The 17,818-nt window shown below is 41.0% G+C and overlaps 1 protein-coding gene across 1 annotated transcript in view; it reads left to right on the top strand.

Annotated features, from left to right (window-relative positions):
* Positions 1-17,818, top strand: part of shank1 (SH3 and multiple ankyrin repeat domains 1) — a 78,442-nt gene that overhangs the window by 37,429 nt on the left and 23,195 nt on the right. Inside the window, exons 4-15 of the mRNA XM_061065723.1 lie at positions 574-645; positions 897-1,005; positions 3,894-4,048; positions 4,894-5,061; positions 6,612-6,728; positions 7,286-7,363; positions 8,051-8,117; positions 8,417-8,586; positions 9,285-9,406; positions 10,411-10,562; positions 12,498-12,611; positions 13,764-13,839. Of these exons, the coding sequence (XP_060921706.1) occupies positions 574-645; positions 897-1,005; positions 3,894-4,048; positions 4,894-5,061; positions 6,612-6,728; positions 7,286-7,363; positions 8,051-8,117; positions 8,417-8,586; positions 9,285-9,406; positions 10,411-10,562; positions 12,498-12,611; positions 13,764-13,839 (1,400 nt within the window). The remainder of the gene's footprint in view (positions 1-573; positions 646-896; positions 1,006-3,893; positions 4,049-4,893; positions 5,062-6,611; positions 6,729-7,285; positions 7,364-8,050; positions 8,118-8,416; positions 8,587-9,284; positions 9,407-10,410; positions 10,563-12,497; positions 12,612-13,763; positions 13,840-17,818) is intronic.

Genomic DNA, 17,818 nt, shown 5'->3' with positions numbered 1-17,818 from the left:
AAAAAATAGAGAGACAGAAAATTGTCCTTTAATATCAGACAAACACTAAACCGGTCAGGTCTAATGATAAAGATGTTAGCCAGTAAAAAAAAAGAAGGAGGAGAAGATCTTTCTTTAGAGGATTCTACATAAGCATGTGCAGGGTAGGATCAGAAGAGATGACATGTACTGCTTTGTCCGCAGCAACAAAGACCATGTTCTAAAAAGGTTGGCTTCATTAAAGAAGTGTCATACACCCCTTCCCTGTTGCTCAGAGCAACACCTGCTAATCCCTCATCCAGCCTGTTCACTTTCCTCCTTTTCATGCTATACTCTGACCCAGCGGAGGCTCTAAACCGCCTTGAAACTGCTGTAATGCCCGACCACTTCTTTCACTATTCTTGTCTTCAGTGAAGCAGGGGAGGAAGGTTTTGTAAAAGAAACCAGCTAAAGCTTCTCTGTACAATAAATCAGGAAGGCCCTATTTTGTGGATCTAGGCCAGAAGCTAAGAGAATTAAGGACAGACGCCCTCTGTGTTAGGATTAACTCTTCCTTTCCTTTCTCTTTTCCTCTGTTTTTTTTTTTTTTTTTAGTTTCGATACAAAACCAGGGTGTACAAACAGACCAATCTGGATGAGAAGCAGCTGGCCAAACTGCACACTAAGGTATGAAACCCATTGGTCCTGAAGGATCCAGGCTGCATGTTGCATTCATATAAATGCAGTTGACTTGAAATAAATACTGTATGGAATGCATGACACTATTATTGTATGCATGAGCTTCACTAAGCGTGCATTCCTTTGCATGTGCATGTGAACACTGTGCCATGTGATGGTTAAATGTGCTTTGCTTGCACGGACAGCATTTGTAATTCAGGATGAGAGCTTTACCGCAGCACTCTTCTCTCTGCACACAGGCCAGCCTGAAGAAATTTATGGATTATATCCAAACCAGCGCTGTCGACAAGATGGTAAAGTTTATCGACAAAGGCCTTGACCCCAACTACCAGGACTCTGACACCGGCGGTAAGGACGACCACGTCGAAAGATTGTTGAAAGTTTGTCAAAAAGTGGATGTTGATGTACAGTGGATGTTTTAGAAACTACATTTTTTTTATTTTCATTTTAAGACCAGATGAAAATAATAGTACAACTAGTGTTCATTTCTAGTTAAGATTGATACTGATGTCCACTTTCTGCATCTCTTTTCATGCATCTTTCTGCACACGCACACTTACTGTTAAGTGGTAATGCCATTTCATCGCTCTTTTTTTATTCACCTACAGCCACATGAACTCACTGCTGCAGCAGATTTCGTTCCGTGCCCGCTCTGCTGTATGAACGCTCTGCACGTTAAAGCTCTGCAGTGTGTTGGTCCAACACTGGGTCCAGGATCTGTGCCAGTGCTGTTCACTATTTGATGGCTTCGCTCGGATCCTTTTAGTGCTTGAGGGGTGTGTGTGTGTGTGGGGGGGGGGGGGGGGGGGGGGGGGGGGGGAGTTGGGCGCAGCAGACGGCTCACTTACAGTTTGTGTGTGCTGCTCTGTGTCACTCCAGCAGCTCTGGGAGCAAGTGTCAAAACACACAAAACACAACCTGTCATCTCGGGTGTGAAACTCACTTCCCCTGTTTACCACCAGGGGGCAACAGAGGGCACTGCTGAGCCTCTCTCACTCCTCCAACATCATATTAGAAAAAAAAAAAACAGATAGATAAGATACAGTACACACTTTACAGCTTTGAATTAGACGTGGCTTTGGAGTGTGATGTTTCTGATTCTGCACTCACAGGTGGTCACACAAAGACCAGGCGAGTTAAGGGTAGAAAAGAAGTAGTCGATTTGTCACTTGGATAGTAAAACTATTACTTAATACTAAATGAACCAGCAAATATCTCTCTGTATCCATATTCAGGAGTTGATCATGTGACGCCAGCAGACACAACACTATGGTGCTTGCAGGGATGTAACATTAGTCAGAGTTAGTAAAAAGGCGGCAGTTTGGCAATATTTTACTGAGGAAAATCTCACCAGTAAAAAAAGACTGTATGAACAACTGGCAAGGCTTCAGTTTTGAGACGTAGTTTAATATTATTGCTGGTGCAGGATTTGAATCTGAAGGTAATAAATGACACTCTAATAAGTTTGATTCTCGCTGGTGTCGGCCAACAAATGAATCATCAGCAGCAGGGACTGGAAAAGGTGTTATTTGAACATCTCTTCTTGTTCCATGTGATGGGGCTCGTCTCCCCAGAACTCCTTTTTTTTCATGCTTTCCCATCCAGCAGGAGTTCTCACACCCGAGCGTCTTTCATGCTTCATAAAATGATTCTAGCACATTCAGCACGGCTCCATGTTCACTTCCATGTTTGCCAAGGGAACTGCTTAATGGGCATCCCCCAAGTCATCCTGACACGGCAACTTCAGAGAAAGAGCAGTCACAACATCCCCCCCCCCCACCCCGAATTATCTGACTACCTGAGATCTGTTGGAAGATAAAAGCTCTCAGTCGTTTTCCGCTCTGCCAAAAACTCTTGTCGCCATGGCAGCCAGCGCTCTGTAACTTGTTAGGCTGGGAATGCTCTGAATGCTTTATTCTTCCAGGTGTCATTGAACTTTGCAGCTCAACAGTTTTCAAGTGCGTTAAGTGCGATTGAAAGTATCGTGACACAGCTTTACACATGTTTTTAAAATACTCGTTTTTTTTTTTATTTTCTTTGCCGATTTCTTTGATGTCAGCAGTTCTGGAAGAGTACCAGTGCATTCATTGGAGAAAACAGATTTTGTAAGCATTTACCTGGAAGCTAACGATGCAACCTGTTTGCATGAAACCGATGATCAGAGGCACTCTCCAGAGAGGCTTTCATTTTATTTTAACAGCGATGATTCTGAACATGTGCGGGAATCTTGACAGTGTGTTGAAATGTATCAGCGTGTGGAGTTAAGCATCCCCAGAATCAAACTGATATAATACCTAAATCCTCCCTATGATGGCAGGATTTCAGATCAAATCTCCTCTATCCCCGGGTAACTGTCTTATGTCTTTATACGGAGTGTGTCTTCTTTTAAGTCTCTGAAATATCTCCTAATGATACTTTAGTTCCACTGTCTTCTTAAGAATCTTTGGAGCCTTGAGGTAGATTTAGAAGATAAACAGCAGTTTAAAAACACAAGATAAAACCGGTTAAAGTCAGACTTCAACTTTCTTAAAAGGACAGTTTTTCTGTTTTCGGAGCTAATGAAGATGCTAGCATGCTTAATTGCTGAATTAAATGTCGAGCTTCAGAAACACACCTGCCATCATGCTAGCTTTAGCTTTAGTTAGCATGCAGGCATTAAGTGAGAACACTGCCTACAGTAGTGCAAGCTCGCCTACCTGAAGACTTCCTGATTCTTTCCTATTTAAAGGAGTGAACTTTGTTTTTCAGTCTGTCCTGAAGATCATTTTTTGAAAGATATATTTTTTCAGATTTATGATCAAAAAAGTTTATGAAGAAAGCTTTTTTTTGTTTTTACAGTCGTTGGCTTGTACCCTTGAATCTTAATATATTGTCTTCTTAAGAAGCATTTAAGAGGTTGGTTTACATCAAGGGTATGAATAAGGACTTTTGGCACAAAACAAAACAAAAACAAATCCCCTTGCTGTGAACCTGACACAGTTTGTTTTGTTGAATATGTTTGTTTTCTGTCTAACCTGCAAGGAGAAACCTGCTGGTGTCCAAAAGCATAACCTTGAAGCAAAGACAGAAGAGTAAAAAGTTCAAATGTATAATTTAAATAGTTTAAAGTCTTTCAGCACTCCCCTCTAAGTGCAAACAGTTTGACCTCTAAATGAAGTGATTTTCAGACCCCTGCTGTATCACAGTCCTTCTAAACCATTAAAAGCTGTCTTTGTTTTTCTGTGTGTGTCCGTCAGAGACTCCTCTTTCCCTGGCAGTGCAATGTGAGCCGGGTGGAGGCGAGTCCATTCGTGTCCTGGTGGAGGGAGGGTCTCATATCGACTTTCGTTCCAAAGATGGACTCACTCCGATACACAAGGCTGTTCGAGGCCACCGCCATACAGCCCTGCTGGTAAATACTCACTCACTATAGTGGTCCTCTGATAAAGAGGCACTTATCATATCCCATTTTCATTGTTGTTGCCTGAAAAAGGAGTGAATCCAGAAATAACTTTACAGTAATTACTTTAAGTAATTCACAGCCATCCATGCAGAAAATGTACATGAACCAAAGTCCCATTCATCTATTCAAGAAAAGAAAGACATTAAAATTCAGATTGCTTGGGGCACCAATGGACTATCGGTTGCGCCCCATGTCCAACCTCAGCCCTTCGCTGCATGTCATTCCCTCGTTCTCCTCCCGGCATTTCCTGTCTCGCTTCAGCTTTCCTATCTATGAGAGGCCAAAATGCCCCAAAAAATGTCGGATCGCTTAAAGGTTTTAAAGCTGTCTGCTGTTAGGCATACGTCCAGATCTTCAGCCAGTAAGACCATGCACCAACCTGAAGAGGGGAAAAGTCATTCGGAGGGAGATAATGACATGTGCCACATTGTCAGAGACTTTGTTTCCCATAAAGAAAAGAAACAGCTGCTAAACGGCAAAAAAGACTTAGAGCAGCAGACTGATTGAATACATTATTCTCTCTTCCCTGAGGTCTTTCATGACCTACCTGAACCCCCGGCTGTGGGCTCCAAACCTGATATAAAATTCCATGAATATTCCCCGACTTGAAATTCTAAACCCCATTATGAAACTTGTCCTTGCTGCATTTTTATTGTTGTGTTGTTAGTTAATAGACGTCATTGTAAGTTTACTGCAGAGTGATAATTGCACGCTTTATTATTCTGTGTTATTGTATTCACGGCTGCAGGTATTTAAGATTGGCCTTATCGTTTCTGCTGTGTCGTTTTTTGCAGGTCCTTCTGTCTCTTGGTGCGTCACCTGACTATAAGGACCGGCGGGGGCTAACGCCGCTGTACCACACTGTGCTGACAGGGGGAGACACCTCCTGCTGTGAAACACTCCTTTATCACCACGCCAAGCTGGGCATCAGGGACGAGAACGGCTGGGACGAGACACATCAGGTACGTGTGTGTGCTCTGGCTCTTCATAGACTTCAGGTGGAGAGTCTTTTGAGAGCTGGATAGTAGAATAAGGACGATATAAATACAGATTTAGATCTATTTAAGAGTTGTGTTGCAAACCAGAGGTTCCCAAACGTTTTTCCTCAGAATCCTGAGCCCCCCTAGGACCGCCTAGTAAAAAAAAGTCATGCATTGCTGTCTTTTTTTTCCATTGATAAAATCCCAACAGAATGGGCCTACACTATAAACACTTACTCTTACCAAACTATGTGATGTCAACATACGATTTGCACATATTGACTACAATCATGACAAACGCAGAGCAGATAAAGCTTCCTCCCACCCCTTAGATCCTTAGGGCCCTTCAAGGGGTTGTGGACCTCAGGTTGGGAACCAATGACGTTACAGCACAGGGCAAAAGATCTGACTAGGGATGATTTGGAGTTTCAGTTTCTGTTTCTTGTGTTCCTCTCATCCTGTTTGTGATGTACCAGTGTGCTCTGTGTTCCAGCGTCTGCATGTTTACGTCTAAAAAAAAAAAAAACCCTTCATGCCGTGAAACGCCACACCTCTCATCTCGGACACCCTTCACCCTTCATCTCACCCATCCACCCTGCTTCTTTAGCCTCATATTCCAGCATTGAAGTGGACAGAAAAATAAAGGTATCAGCCTCTTCCAATCAGCCTCCGTTGTATACTGTCTGTGTCAATACGTGTTGAGTTAAGTTTTCACCTTTACATTTAGCATTTAAACTGACATTTGATCAGATATCCATAAAGCTAATATTTATACACACACTTAATATCTTTAAATGTGTATTTTTCTATGGTTGCCTAAATTACAAGTACAATGACAATAAGATAGAGCAATAAATCCAGAATGAGTTTTCTTTTGATTTATGTTATCAGCTTCATTCAGGTAGATTTGTTTTGTCTTGCTGCTCAGATGTCTTCTCACTTTTTTACTTGGCTTTAGTGCAAAAAAAGTTCAGTCACCTGTAGGCTGCATAATCATGGTGACACACATCAATGTTTCCATATGAAATAAAATAATGTGTCGAGATGAGATGATGATGTAATGTGGCCTGAGTACAAATGATAATAACTTCAGTAGCTTATGATTGAACAGTATAAACTGTTAAGTCAAATGACTCCTTAACAAAGTTACTGTCTCTGAACGTGTGTCTCCTTGTTGTCATCATTTCAGTATGATTAGGATTGCTCTAAGAATATTGTCATTATTGGACCCGGCCGATGTTCCCTGACTGTTTTCTCACCCTCTGGTTTTGGAGGTGGTGTTAATTAAATGTGGTGTCACTTTATAACAGTCTGACTCTGTCACTGTCTCTTCTACATCCTTGTTTGCTTCTCCTCCTCTGTTCTTTTTATTAAACAGCCACATGAATCCTTCCTGTTTCACTCTTCAGTACATCTTTTTTTTTATACCTCCTTATTAACTCTGTGCTCGCTCTCTCTCTCTCTCTCTCTCTCTCTCTCTCTCTCTCTCTCTCTCTCTCTCCCGCTCTCTCTCTCTCTCTTTCATCACTCAGGCCTGTCAGAATGGAAACTCGCAGCATCTGGAGCATCTCCTCTTCTATGGTGCGGACTCTTCCTCCCAGAATGCCTCTGGAAACACTGCCTTGCACATCTGTGCTTTATACAACAAGGTACAGCAAGTTTTTTCTTCAAGATGAATAAGAGAAAATGTTCTGATATATCCTCTTCCTTCTTTGAATAAATACTAACACAAAATAAAAGGAACAAAAAAAGGCACTCTTACCTTTTATGTTCAGCATCCTGATATCCAATTTCAATTTGTATTTAGCAAGAAAGAAGATGATAATACATTGATTGGAAAAATATAAACAAACCAGAACTCTAAAACAGGGTATTTGAATTTTTCATGGACAATTAAGTATGAATATTTACACGTTTTGCCACTATGTGGTTGCAAAAAAAATCACTGACTACACATGTCTGCCACACAGCTTTTAAATGATGACTTAAAATTCTTGAATTTTTGCTCCACTCTGCTTTTAAAGCATGTTTTCTAGAATATTTGATATTTAGCTTGTAAGAGCATAAATAGCATAAAGTCAAAGAAGAGAGAACTGAATTACAAAGTGCAGACATAGGAACACACCACATACATCTCTGTACTAAAGAGTGATTAAACACAATATTTTAAATGATCATATTTCTTAATCAGTGTTTTTTGTTGTAGGAAAGCTGTGCACGAATTCTCCTCTACAGGGGCGCAAACAAAGACACAAAGAACAACAGTGGGCAGACCCCCTTTCAGGTAATGGCTTACTGCGTGGCTGGATAATTATGCATGTTGACTGTTTGTATTGTTGAGTGTCTTATTAAGTTAACGTAGCAGAAAGTGCCAGGGCCTAATTTCACTTTAAACCATTATTCTGCTGGCATGCATGCAGGCATGCAGAGGTCTCAGGTGGCAGTGATTGTGTGTGACCCCAGAATGTGGATACATTAACTGTGTCGGAGCACAAAGAGCCAGCTGAGACTCTCTGATGTGTTTGTGTGTGAGGTGGAGAATAAAAGGGGAGAAAACACAGAGAGGGCACTGAAGTCTGCAGGATTGTTCGCTGACCTGTGCAGTTTGTCAGAGGCATTAGTGCAAAAGTGGAAAGAATACAAAAATGTGTTTTGCATATGAACTCATGTGTTTGTGTCATTTAAGAAACCAGGGGATTATCCTCACCTGACTTTTTAGATCCAGACATCCTGTAACTTTGAGGAATCACTAGTTGAGTGTTTCTGTTTAGATGATCCATCTTTACTGCATCAGGCACCTCTTCAGCTACCAGAACAACTTCTAGTAGAGCGACAAGTTTAAACTCTTTAAAATGTGGTTCTTACAGAGAATCGATACTCCTTCATTAAAATCTTTCTTAAAGCCGCCATATTTCATTTTCATCTGATTTGTTTGTGTGCGTGTGTGTGTGTGTTTGTGTTTTTCTATCAGGTGGCGGTTGTGTCTGGCCATTTTGAGCTGGGAGAAATAATCAAGAATCATCGGGATACAGATGTGGGTAAGTAGCAGTAAGTAGCTATCAAAGTAGCTTTAGTTCTTATATTCTAAAATGATTTATTCACGGAGGAGATTTGGAACTTAAATCAACAAATACATTGAAACAGATATGACAAATTCTATAAATCAAAGCATGTGCTATAGAGACACAGCATGTGGTCATCGCTATGAAAAATAGTTATTTATGGTGTAAAGGGTAAATAAATGTATTTACGAAGAAAACTAACAGTCAAAGAGAAATAGGTTATGTTCACATTCAACCCCCCTTTTTTTTTTTCATATCCCTTCCTTACCTCCCAGTTCCCTTTGTGGAGTCTCCAAAGTACGCCCCCCAGAGGCGGGAGAGTGCCCGGACTCTCACCATACCCCACCCACATCCCTTTCTCCGAGCCAACAGCGACAGCAGCATGAACCTGCCAGACTGGATGGCAGTGCCCAACGCTCCGGGGACCAACATCGTCTCTGTGCAGGTCTGTGTTTGAGTCCCGGAAACACAAGATTAGACGTCAGAATTCTCCACAAAACAAACAAACAATGAACAAAACAATCGAACCTCAAAGTCCATTTTGTCAGTGTTTTGTGTAGAAAAGGTGTTGTGCCCGATGCTTCTGAGTGTGAGATTGTTTTATACACTTCCTGTTCGTACCACTTTGATGTTAAATCTGCTTTTCTACATTTTACTGTTTCATGTCGAAGTGGTTTGTTCACTTCTGAAGGATCCAATAAAAAAAGAGTCAACAGTATATTTATTTTGATCTCAGAGAAGAATGATATAAATAAATATTGGAATTTTTACATCAGAGGAGGCTTGAACAGTTGCTTAAAACATTTGTAGACAAATTAAGAGCTCTTAACTGTTTGATACAATATAAAGGATGACCTTTATCAACCTCTGGTGGTGAACAGTACTCATTGCACCAACCTATATCTTGTTCTTTTCCACAAACTGTCCATGTACATGAAGTGCAGTTTTTATGTGTCATGATGAAGTCAAGATTTAGGATGTATGTTTCTGTTCAGTGATCGTAAAAGATGATAATAAAACTATGATTAATGAGACAGAATGGTATTATTCTATTTGATATATTTGATCAACTTTAATGTTATTATTATCAGTAACTATTGTTAAATATGTTTTCTGCTTTTCTCCATTTCCTGTCTCTTACAGGGCTATAAGCATACAGGCACCCTGAGGAGCTCCAGCAGTCCCAGAGGTGCAAGAACGCGATCCCCATCCCGAGGGCGGATCGGAGACAAGGAGGACCGCAGCAGGCAGAGTCGGAGGCAGGGGTGAGACGCTTAGACCAAAGTCCTTGGCTAAACTAGAACCTCTCCTGCACTGTCTACAATTTCCACAATTCATTTAGCAGAACGTACATCAGAGAGTAAGTACAACACAAGCGAGGATCCAGAGAGGAGGAGACAACGTCAGGAAGTGCAAACAGCTTTAAGTCTGATCGGACACACAGGTGCTGACAGGCAAACCACAACATCAGCAGCTGTTCTTATTGCAGCATCAAAACCGTCCTAAAATTCCTCATCATTATCAAACAATACCATCATCATCAAAATCATTATCGTCATCATCAATATCATTAAGTGTGTATGTATTCATGAAAGAGCTGGGTCTTTAGCTTTTTCTTAAAGGTACAAAAGGACTCTGCAGATCAAATCTAGTTGGATAGTTCGTACTCATTCAGCCATTCAGAATACTAAAGGTTCATCTACGCCGACCAAAGTGCTCTTGAGACATTGTTTGATTATTTAAGTTCTTTTTTAACGTGATACGTGGTGAGCGGGCTTTTTCTTTCTGTGCACCGACACTTTGGAACAGGTTACCTCTGGCCATTAGGCAGACTTGTTCTGTTGAGGTTTTTAAAGTAAAGTTAAAGACCCATCTGTTTACTGTTGAGTATGAGTCATGATTTCGTTGTATGTTTTTCCTGTATTTTAACTGTATTGCTTTGTACAGCACTTTGATTAAAAGCGCTTTATAAATAAATGTATTATTATTATTATTATATTATTACTTCAGAAAAAGAGACATCCATGTGTGGATGAAGTGAATGTACATACCTACAAAGGTCAGTGTTGAAATGTGACTTACTAAAAGAACCAGGTGGTGGACAAACATCAAAACATCAAATCTTCAAAATCCTCCAATTTCCAATCTGTGGTAGTCAGTTTAACAGAGACTTCCCTAACACCTAAAAAAATAAACAATTAAATTATAAGATTCCATTCATAAATTCATTTCATACATCCCAAGACAAACCCTCTGCCCCCTCCCACAGGCCCGCCCCCCCCACCAGCACAGCTGTACAAACTGCAGGCCAGCGGAGACGCCTCTACAGCGCCGTCCCAGGACGAGTCTTTGTAGCTACCCGATCACACTCCGCCCAGGGCGAGCGAGAAATCAGCTTTAATAAGGGAGACAGGGTCAAAGGTGAGTAAATGTGCATTCATTTTTATATTTTCACATGCTCAGTGTGTGTGTGTGTGTGTGTGTGTGTGTGTGTGTGTGTGTGTGTGTGTGTGTGTGTGTGTGTGTGTGTGTGTGTGTGTGTGTGTGTAATGTTCGTGTGTTGGCTGGAACATAATGCAGCATTTTGTCTTCCATGTGATTTAAAAGTGGCTGTTTGTTTGGGCGTCAGTGTTTGTGAGGAGATGTTAACAGGACAGGGGTGACATGAAATGAAAATGATGTTCTGCTAAAAATAGACACTAGATAGGTGTGTGATCATGTGCTTCCCTCTTTAACAAGATTGTTTACATAAAAATAAAACTCCACTATAATCATACGGGCCGCTTTGAAATCCAAACCTGTGCAGTAATTAAAAACAGGAACATTCAGAAACATCAGAGACAAACTGAATACTACAGTACAACAACCAACATGTACAGTTCTGTTCAGACTCTCTCTTTTAAGGCTTTGGCAAAGCCCCAGAAAGTTACTTAAGTAATACAGGCTGCTGACTGCAGGGGTTTAACAATTTCAGAGCTGAGATTGAATTAGCAGCTTTTACGCTAACACAATAAAGTTAACTGATATAGTGAGCTTAACAAACACGAACATAGCAATCTACCTGACATCGCCTAATACTACAGTGACCACAACACCAAAAGCTTAAAGCTCCTGTGAGGAACTTTCGCTTTGTTAAGATTTGGCGACCCAAAGAACCTGCAGGCTACTACCGCTTTCTCTCTACTGAAAAAATCCTGTAGATGAGTAAGAAGTGTTTATTTACCGACTAAACATCTCATCCAGCCCTCCCTAAATAGTCAAAGATATCCCTCACTCTGTGAAAATTTGCTGCTGAAAATGTAAAAAAAAAAAAAAAAGGATGCCGCAGCAGGTTCAGGAATTCAAGATGATGGTCTTTTTTACTTTTTTATATAAAGGCATGAGTGTTAAATTAACTCAATTTGATAACCAGTTAAAAACTCCTCATATGAGCTTTCAAAATTATTTGTATTGATTTTTCTTGGACGCACGTGCACATTGCAATTAGATGGCACAACAGCACATTTGAACCAAAACATCCATAGTAGGTAGATACAGAAATGACTGTGAACAGTGAATAGTGGCGTGGGAAAGAACGTACCAAAACCCCACACGCGAACTGTAAAACAAAAGAAACTCATAAAAAATAAAATAATAGTAAAAGTCCAGAAGAAAGCACAAGAGTACAAAAACAAACAAGGACAACAAGCATACAGACAATAGACAGGACAAGAGATAAAGAGACACACACAGACTTACAAAAGAAGGGGGGGGGAGGGGCATGATGGGGTGGAGATTCCAGTTGCACAATAATTAGAAGGTTGTCAGTCAAAACATGTGTAATTAATCTGCTGAATCCTTATATGAGCTTTAAACATAATCTGCTTGTTTTAGTGTTATGGCCGACGTGTCACATCATCTGTCACACTCGGCACATGAACAGCATGGGATGCCACATCAGCGTTTCCTGAAAAGTTTCTTGTTAAAAACAACATCAGTGTATTCATACTGCCTTGTTATCACCAGATGTAACCCAAGCCAGGTGTCTCCACATGTCTTTGTAAAATGTCCTGACATGAGTGTGTTCGGTCTCTACATACTGTATGTTTGTATTCAATGTCTGCAGGTATGAATATGTGTGTGTTTGTGAGTAAGTCTAAGGTGTTGCCAGGTATGTATGTCTTGGTTAGTATGTAGAAGGGTTTGCATGTCTGTTTGTGCGTCTACATGATTTATTTTCTGTCTGTATAATGCTGTTGTCTTTTTACGTGTGTTGTCTTTGGTTTCTGTGTGTGTGTGTGTGTGTGTGTGTGTGCTGGTGTGTGTTGTGTTTCCTTGTCCTCCTGACATGCTGCTATTTCCTTCCACCCCCTCTAGTGCTGAGTGTTGGCGAGGGCGGGTACTGGGAGGGGACGGTCAGGGGTCGCACAGGCTGGTTCCCCTCCGACTGTGTGGAGGAAGTGATGCTTCGAAGCCAAGACAACCGATCAGGTGATCACAAAACACTCACTAACAAAAAAAAAAACACACACGCACACACATTTTGCAGCGGGCTCATCCTAAAGAACACCCAGCATCACTTTTCCAATAATTATTTTAACTGACTTTAGGTTTTGTGTGACCACTTCTATTATTGGAACAGTATGCTGTAGAGGTGCTGCTAGCTGGATTTGTATCTATGAACAAGATTTTATGTATTTATGCTAAGCTAACATGCTGCAGACTGCGGCCTCGTACAGTCATAAAATGGGATCAATAATCTCATCCAACAAGTGTTTCACTCATCAAGGCAAACAATTGCTATCATGTACAATACATCATTTGTTTTAAATAAAGCATTATGTGCATTAGTACCTGCTTCAGTGTTGACACTCGCTGATCGGCCTCTGCTGTGGTTTATACACTTACTATTGACAAGTACCTCATAGTTTAGTTTAGTTTAGTTTATTTGCACATTTTTTTGAAAGAAGAATCAAACAGAAAATAAAAAAATTATAAAAAAATAAAACACATGTGCAGGTGAGGTAGAAACCCATGAGGGCTTATCTCAAAACCTCGCCTTAAGAGATTAAACAAAGTTAAAATAAAATACAGTAAAAAATAACAAAGTAAGAATATTTACTATCGCAAATAAAATGTACCCAATTGAAAATGACATACAAACATTGAAAACAAAAATAGAGCAAAGCAGGACATACAGTATGTAGACAAAATCAGGACAATTCACTATTCACTACAAATCAACTACAACTCAACTTCAGAAAATCTGAACTTTCCCTTTAAGTGATATCTTTAAATTGATTGTTTTGTTTTGAATAAAAAGTTACAATATTTAATATTTTCAACTCAAGCTGAAACTAGTAAATACATCTGTTATTGTTTTTTTGTTTTGTTAAAACTGGGCGATTGATTCTCTATTAATGACTGAGTGAGAAATAGTTTTGGCAGGTAGACACATGTTAGTCTCACAGTAGGTTCATGTTTTCTGTCTGGTGTTGGTTGACCAGTAAATTCTCCTGTGATATTCTATTAAAATAGTTACAGTGATACGGTTGCTGTTCTGCTGCGTTTAAAGATTTCATGTAGACGAGCGCTTGCTGACGTCGTTGTGATTGTGTTTTTGTATTTTTTTTCGTGTTTCAGAGAGCCGTGGAGAACGAGCCAAAAGGCTGTTCCGCCATTACACTGTGGGATCCTATGACAGCTTCGATGCTCCAAGGTAAGAACTACAATCCTGGAGGACTACAACAAGAGAGAAGAGAAATGTCACCTTCAGATTATTGGGAAAGAATAACACGGCTTTCTTGTATTTCTCGACCCCTCTGCTCCGTTGTTGGAGAGTGGCTGTTTGTACAGTGACATTCTTGCACACATCTAGCCACATAGGATGATTCATGTGGTGATTCATACGTTCCAGTTGTGTTTTGATTAGTGTGATGTGATGTTTTTGTGAGCGGTTCACGGTGCAGGATGACGACGTGTGAGGGTTCACTGTCTTGGGTCTGGATGCTAATCCGCCTGCTTTAACATAAGTCATCCTAGAGGAACAGGTCGACTGGCTGTGTTGTGACTTGCTGTCAGCTATGAAGGGACAGGTCTGGTTTTAGGATCTGTGATGCATGGACCCAGGCTGCAGTTTTGAAGGTGCAATGAACTTATCGGTGATGGTGCTTTTAAAAAAAAAAAAAAAAACTCCGGTTGGCTCAGTCTGAAATGTCTTTGTGTTAACTGATGTTGTGCTCATCATCACTGCCCTCGATGACCGATTTTCCCGACCTGATGCATACAGAATAACAACCACTTATCTTCCAACAGCTCCTGAGGTCTTTAACCTGTTAGTAGAAGCTCATTTTGTTCCTGATACAGACCGCTGCGACCTCAGGCTTTATGTAATGTGTGGTTCATCTGCCCCTGCGTGTGTCTCTGTGTCCAGCGCTCCTGAACTCAATTCTAAGAAAGGAAACAGGGAATGTTTGTTCAATTTTAAACAGATTTCCTCTTGGACTCAGGGATTACATGTCAGATTTGGGAGGTCAAAGGTCAGGGTCACTGTGGCTGAAACACAATGATCTATATGTGCTAAGCAGGGGTGACAGTAACTCAAGGTAAGAAACGGTACAGTGTGATACGAGATGGCCCATGATAAAGATTTTATCATCGTACAGCGATTCTGAGATAATGGATAAGTTCTAAGACAATCATATAAGGATGAAGTATAAAAATGCCCCTTAACGACAACCGCAATCTTGCTCCATCTAACACACATTGGTTTGTTCTGCGGCCACAAGAGGGGTCTTCTTCTCTCTTTCTGTCTTTATTAAAAAAACACATTTATATATATTTTTCCTATTTGCATGTATTGATAGAGAGACAGGAAACGCGTGGGGGGTGACAAGCTGGTATGCACTAAAAGGCCAAGGCTGAGTGTTGTACCTGCGGCCAATGCTTCGAGGACGTTAGCCACTGTATGTTGGGCACCTGCTCTACCAACTGAGCCGAACAGTAGCCCCCTAGAGGGATCTTCTTACGGTCAAATGCTCTACATAGAAACACAAACACAAGATGAGAAACAGATATGTGTTGTGTAACTTTGCGTCTGCTGTAAATGATTGCGTTGCACATTCTGCTGCTTCATAAAAGGCCCTTCCTTTGCATCGATTTTGTTTTCTGGGTGAAGAGTTTTTCTGGTTTTACAGACATTTTACGGACATCATCATACACTAGATCATGTTGCTGCCCTTGCGTTGGAAACACCGATGCATGTAAACTGCATCTTTCACTGGATAGTGGAGGCATATAATCAAGCAGCAGTAATCCCAGTTGAGCAAAGACCCAGAACTGAATCTTTGCTGGATCTTCTGCGGAGAAGATCTGTTGACACCTGAGTGGGGGAAACCTCTCCTGTATTGACTTTGCGTGTTTTCTCCTCATTACCCCTGCCCAATATAATGACATTCATTTTAATACCTTGCATCTGCCTCAGAGTGAACTCTGTGTCGCTCTGAGGTAAACTCATTTTGGTTTGTGTGACTTGGCCTGAGCAAAGAGAGAATTATTTACATAGAAATAAAGCCATTATCAATCACATGTATTATTCACATGAAGCCCCGCCTGCTGCCTCCCGCTCTCCCTCATCATCACTCTTTATCATTCCTCAACTTTCCAGCTTTCAGGCCTGCTCCTCTTTTTCTCTCTTGTGTTTTCCTTTCTTTATGTCCTTCTGTAATTGTGTTTCTCCCTCACACACACACACACACACACACACACACACAGTATCATTTATTATTAACAAGCTTTTCATCAGCAGTGACATTTCATGCAAGCGGCGCACTCAGCCATGCAAAAACAACACACATATGTGTGCGCACAGCCGCTAACACACACATCATAGATAATTAAAGCCGTGTACTGCAGCAGAGACCAAGCCGGAGCCCGTTTGTTTGGCCAGGCAGGCAGGCACAGCTGACTCAGAGCCGCCCTCACATGGGCCTACTTTCACAGCCTTTATCACTACATGTAATATCTCACCCATCCCCTCCTTTCATCCCTCTATATTTGGACATATCTCCTGACCATCTCTGCATCCCTCCCCTCGTTTTTTTTTTTTTTTTTACTCATCACTGTATTACTAAACCCCCTGTACTTTTTTAATTTTCTTTCTATCACCCTCTGTCCCCTGGGGAGTCTCCATCTGGAGGTCAGACGGTGAAGGGCACTCCAAAGGGAGAGGAGGGTTGCAGCGAGGGGTGAAGAGCTTGGATGAAGAGGAAAGCATTCTTTGTTTTCAAGTGGATAAAAGAGCTTTGTGTGTGTGTGTGTGTGTGTGTGTGTGTGTGTGTGTGTGTGTGTGTGTGTGTGTGTGTGTGTGTGTGTGTGTGTGTGTGTGTGTCTGCAAGCAACAGGGGGCATAAACAGCGCAGAAAAAAAAAATATTGTAGGATGCCCTCTGTTTTAATTTCATCCTCTATCTAACAGGCTGAAAACAAGACTTACAGGAATAATTTTATTTAGGATGGGATTGCTTTGGCTGTTGATTGTCCCAGCTCTTTGTTCTGCCTGACTTATCTTTTTTTGTTAATGTATGAAGGCTCTCAACAGCCAAGTTCAGGGTCAGTGAGCTAACCAGGGTTATTATTATTATGAGGCTGTTTCAGATGAGCTCTCTGATGACATGTTTGCGTCTTAGATGGGATGTTTCATCAAAAATTAACTAAGTTATCTGTAGGGGGGCTGAGGCAGCTCAACTCACTGCAACACAAGAAATCACACATGGATAAATAACTCAACTAATTACAGATATTCTGAAAGTGTTAAGTCTTCAAGGGTTTGCATTATATATTAGATATCTAGTGAAATTAACTTTTCACTAGTAGCGTCATTGTTTATCAGCTTTGGGTGACCAACAAAATCGTAATAGGTTAAAACTGAGTTTTCTGTGTGTCTTTGTGCTTCTGATTTACGCTTTATGCTCCATGGGTGTTGTTTGATTTGTGTTCTGTAAGTTGCAGACCCCTCCTCCCCCAGCTCCAGTTTACAAACACTTAAAAGCAAAAATGCTCCCTCAAAACAAAAGTTGAATTGTGTACTGGAGAAAAACCTGACTGCTTGTATAAGTTCGCAGGGACAGTCAACGGAGGAGTCCAGCTGACTCTTCAGATGAGAACATATGATGACATAATATTATTAAACTATGTCTATGTCCTCAACCAGTTCGTATACTCACGGAAACAGGAATGGTTTCCTGTTTATGTTGTTTTGTTCCGTGTGATGAAAATGTCATTTCAAAGTTGAACTATCTTGTAAAACAACGCTGCTGACACCGTTGTTGTAAGCCAACAAGTGTTGAACGCTTTGAACTTCTGGTTCATTGAATCTCAGTTACTTACTTTACACAATCTGTACATGCTGCTGCTCCTCTCCCGGCCCACATGAGACCACTTTTTGGGCCAACAGAGGGTCAAATAAGGACAGTGAGCTCACACAGTTTGGAGACGAGGCAGAATAATTTGTTTTGGCTGAGTGTGAAACACTGGGATTGCCTCTTGCTTTTGCATGTCCAACTTACGTTTTTTTGGAATATCTATGACTTCCACTAATTCTGGCTTAAGTATGAATTAGATAACAGGAGTCTCCCAACCATGTATCTCAGATCGTCATCCACAGTGATCCAGTCACGCGTCACGTCGGGGTCTATGCTC

The sequence above is a fragment of the Labrus mixtus genome, chromosome 20 (genome assembly GCF_963584025.1).
Source record: "Labrus mixtus chromosome 20, fLabMix1.1, whole genome shotgun sequence".
In the NCBI taxonomy this organism is placed as follows: domain Eukaryota; kingdom Metazoa; phylum Chordata; class Actinopteri; order Labriformes; family Labridae; genus Labrus; species Labrus mixtus.
This window is presented reverse-complemented; position numbering and strand designations above follow the sequence as displayed.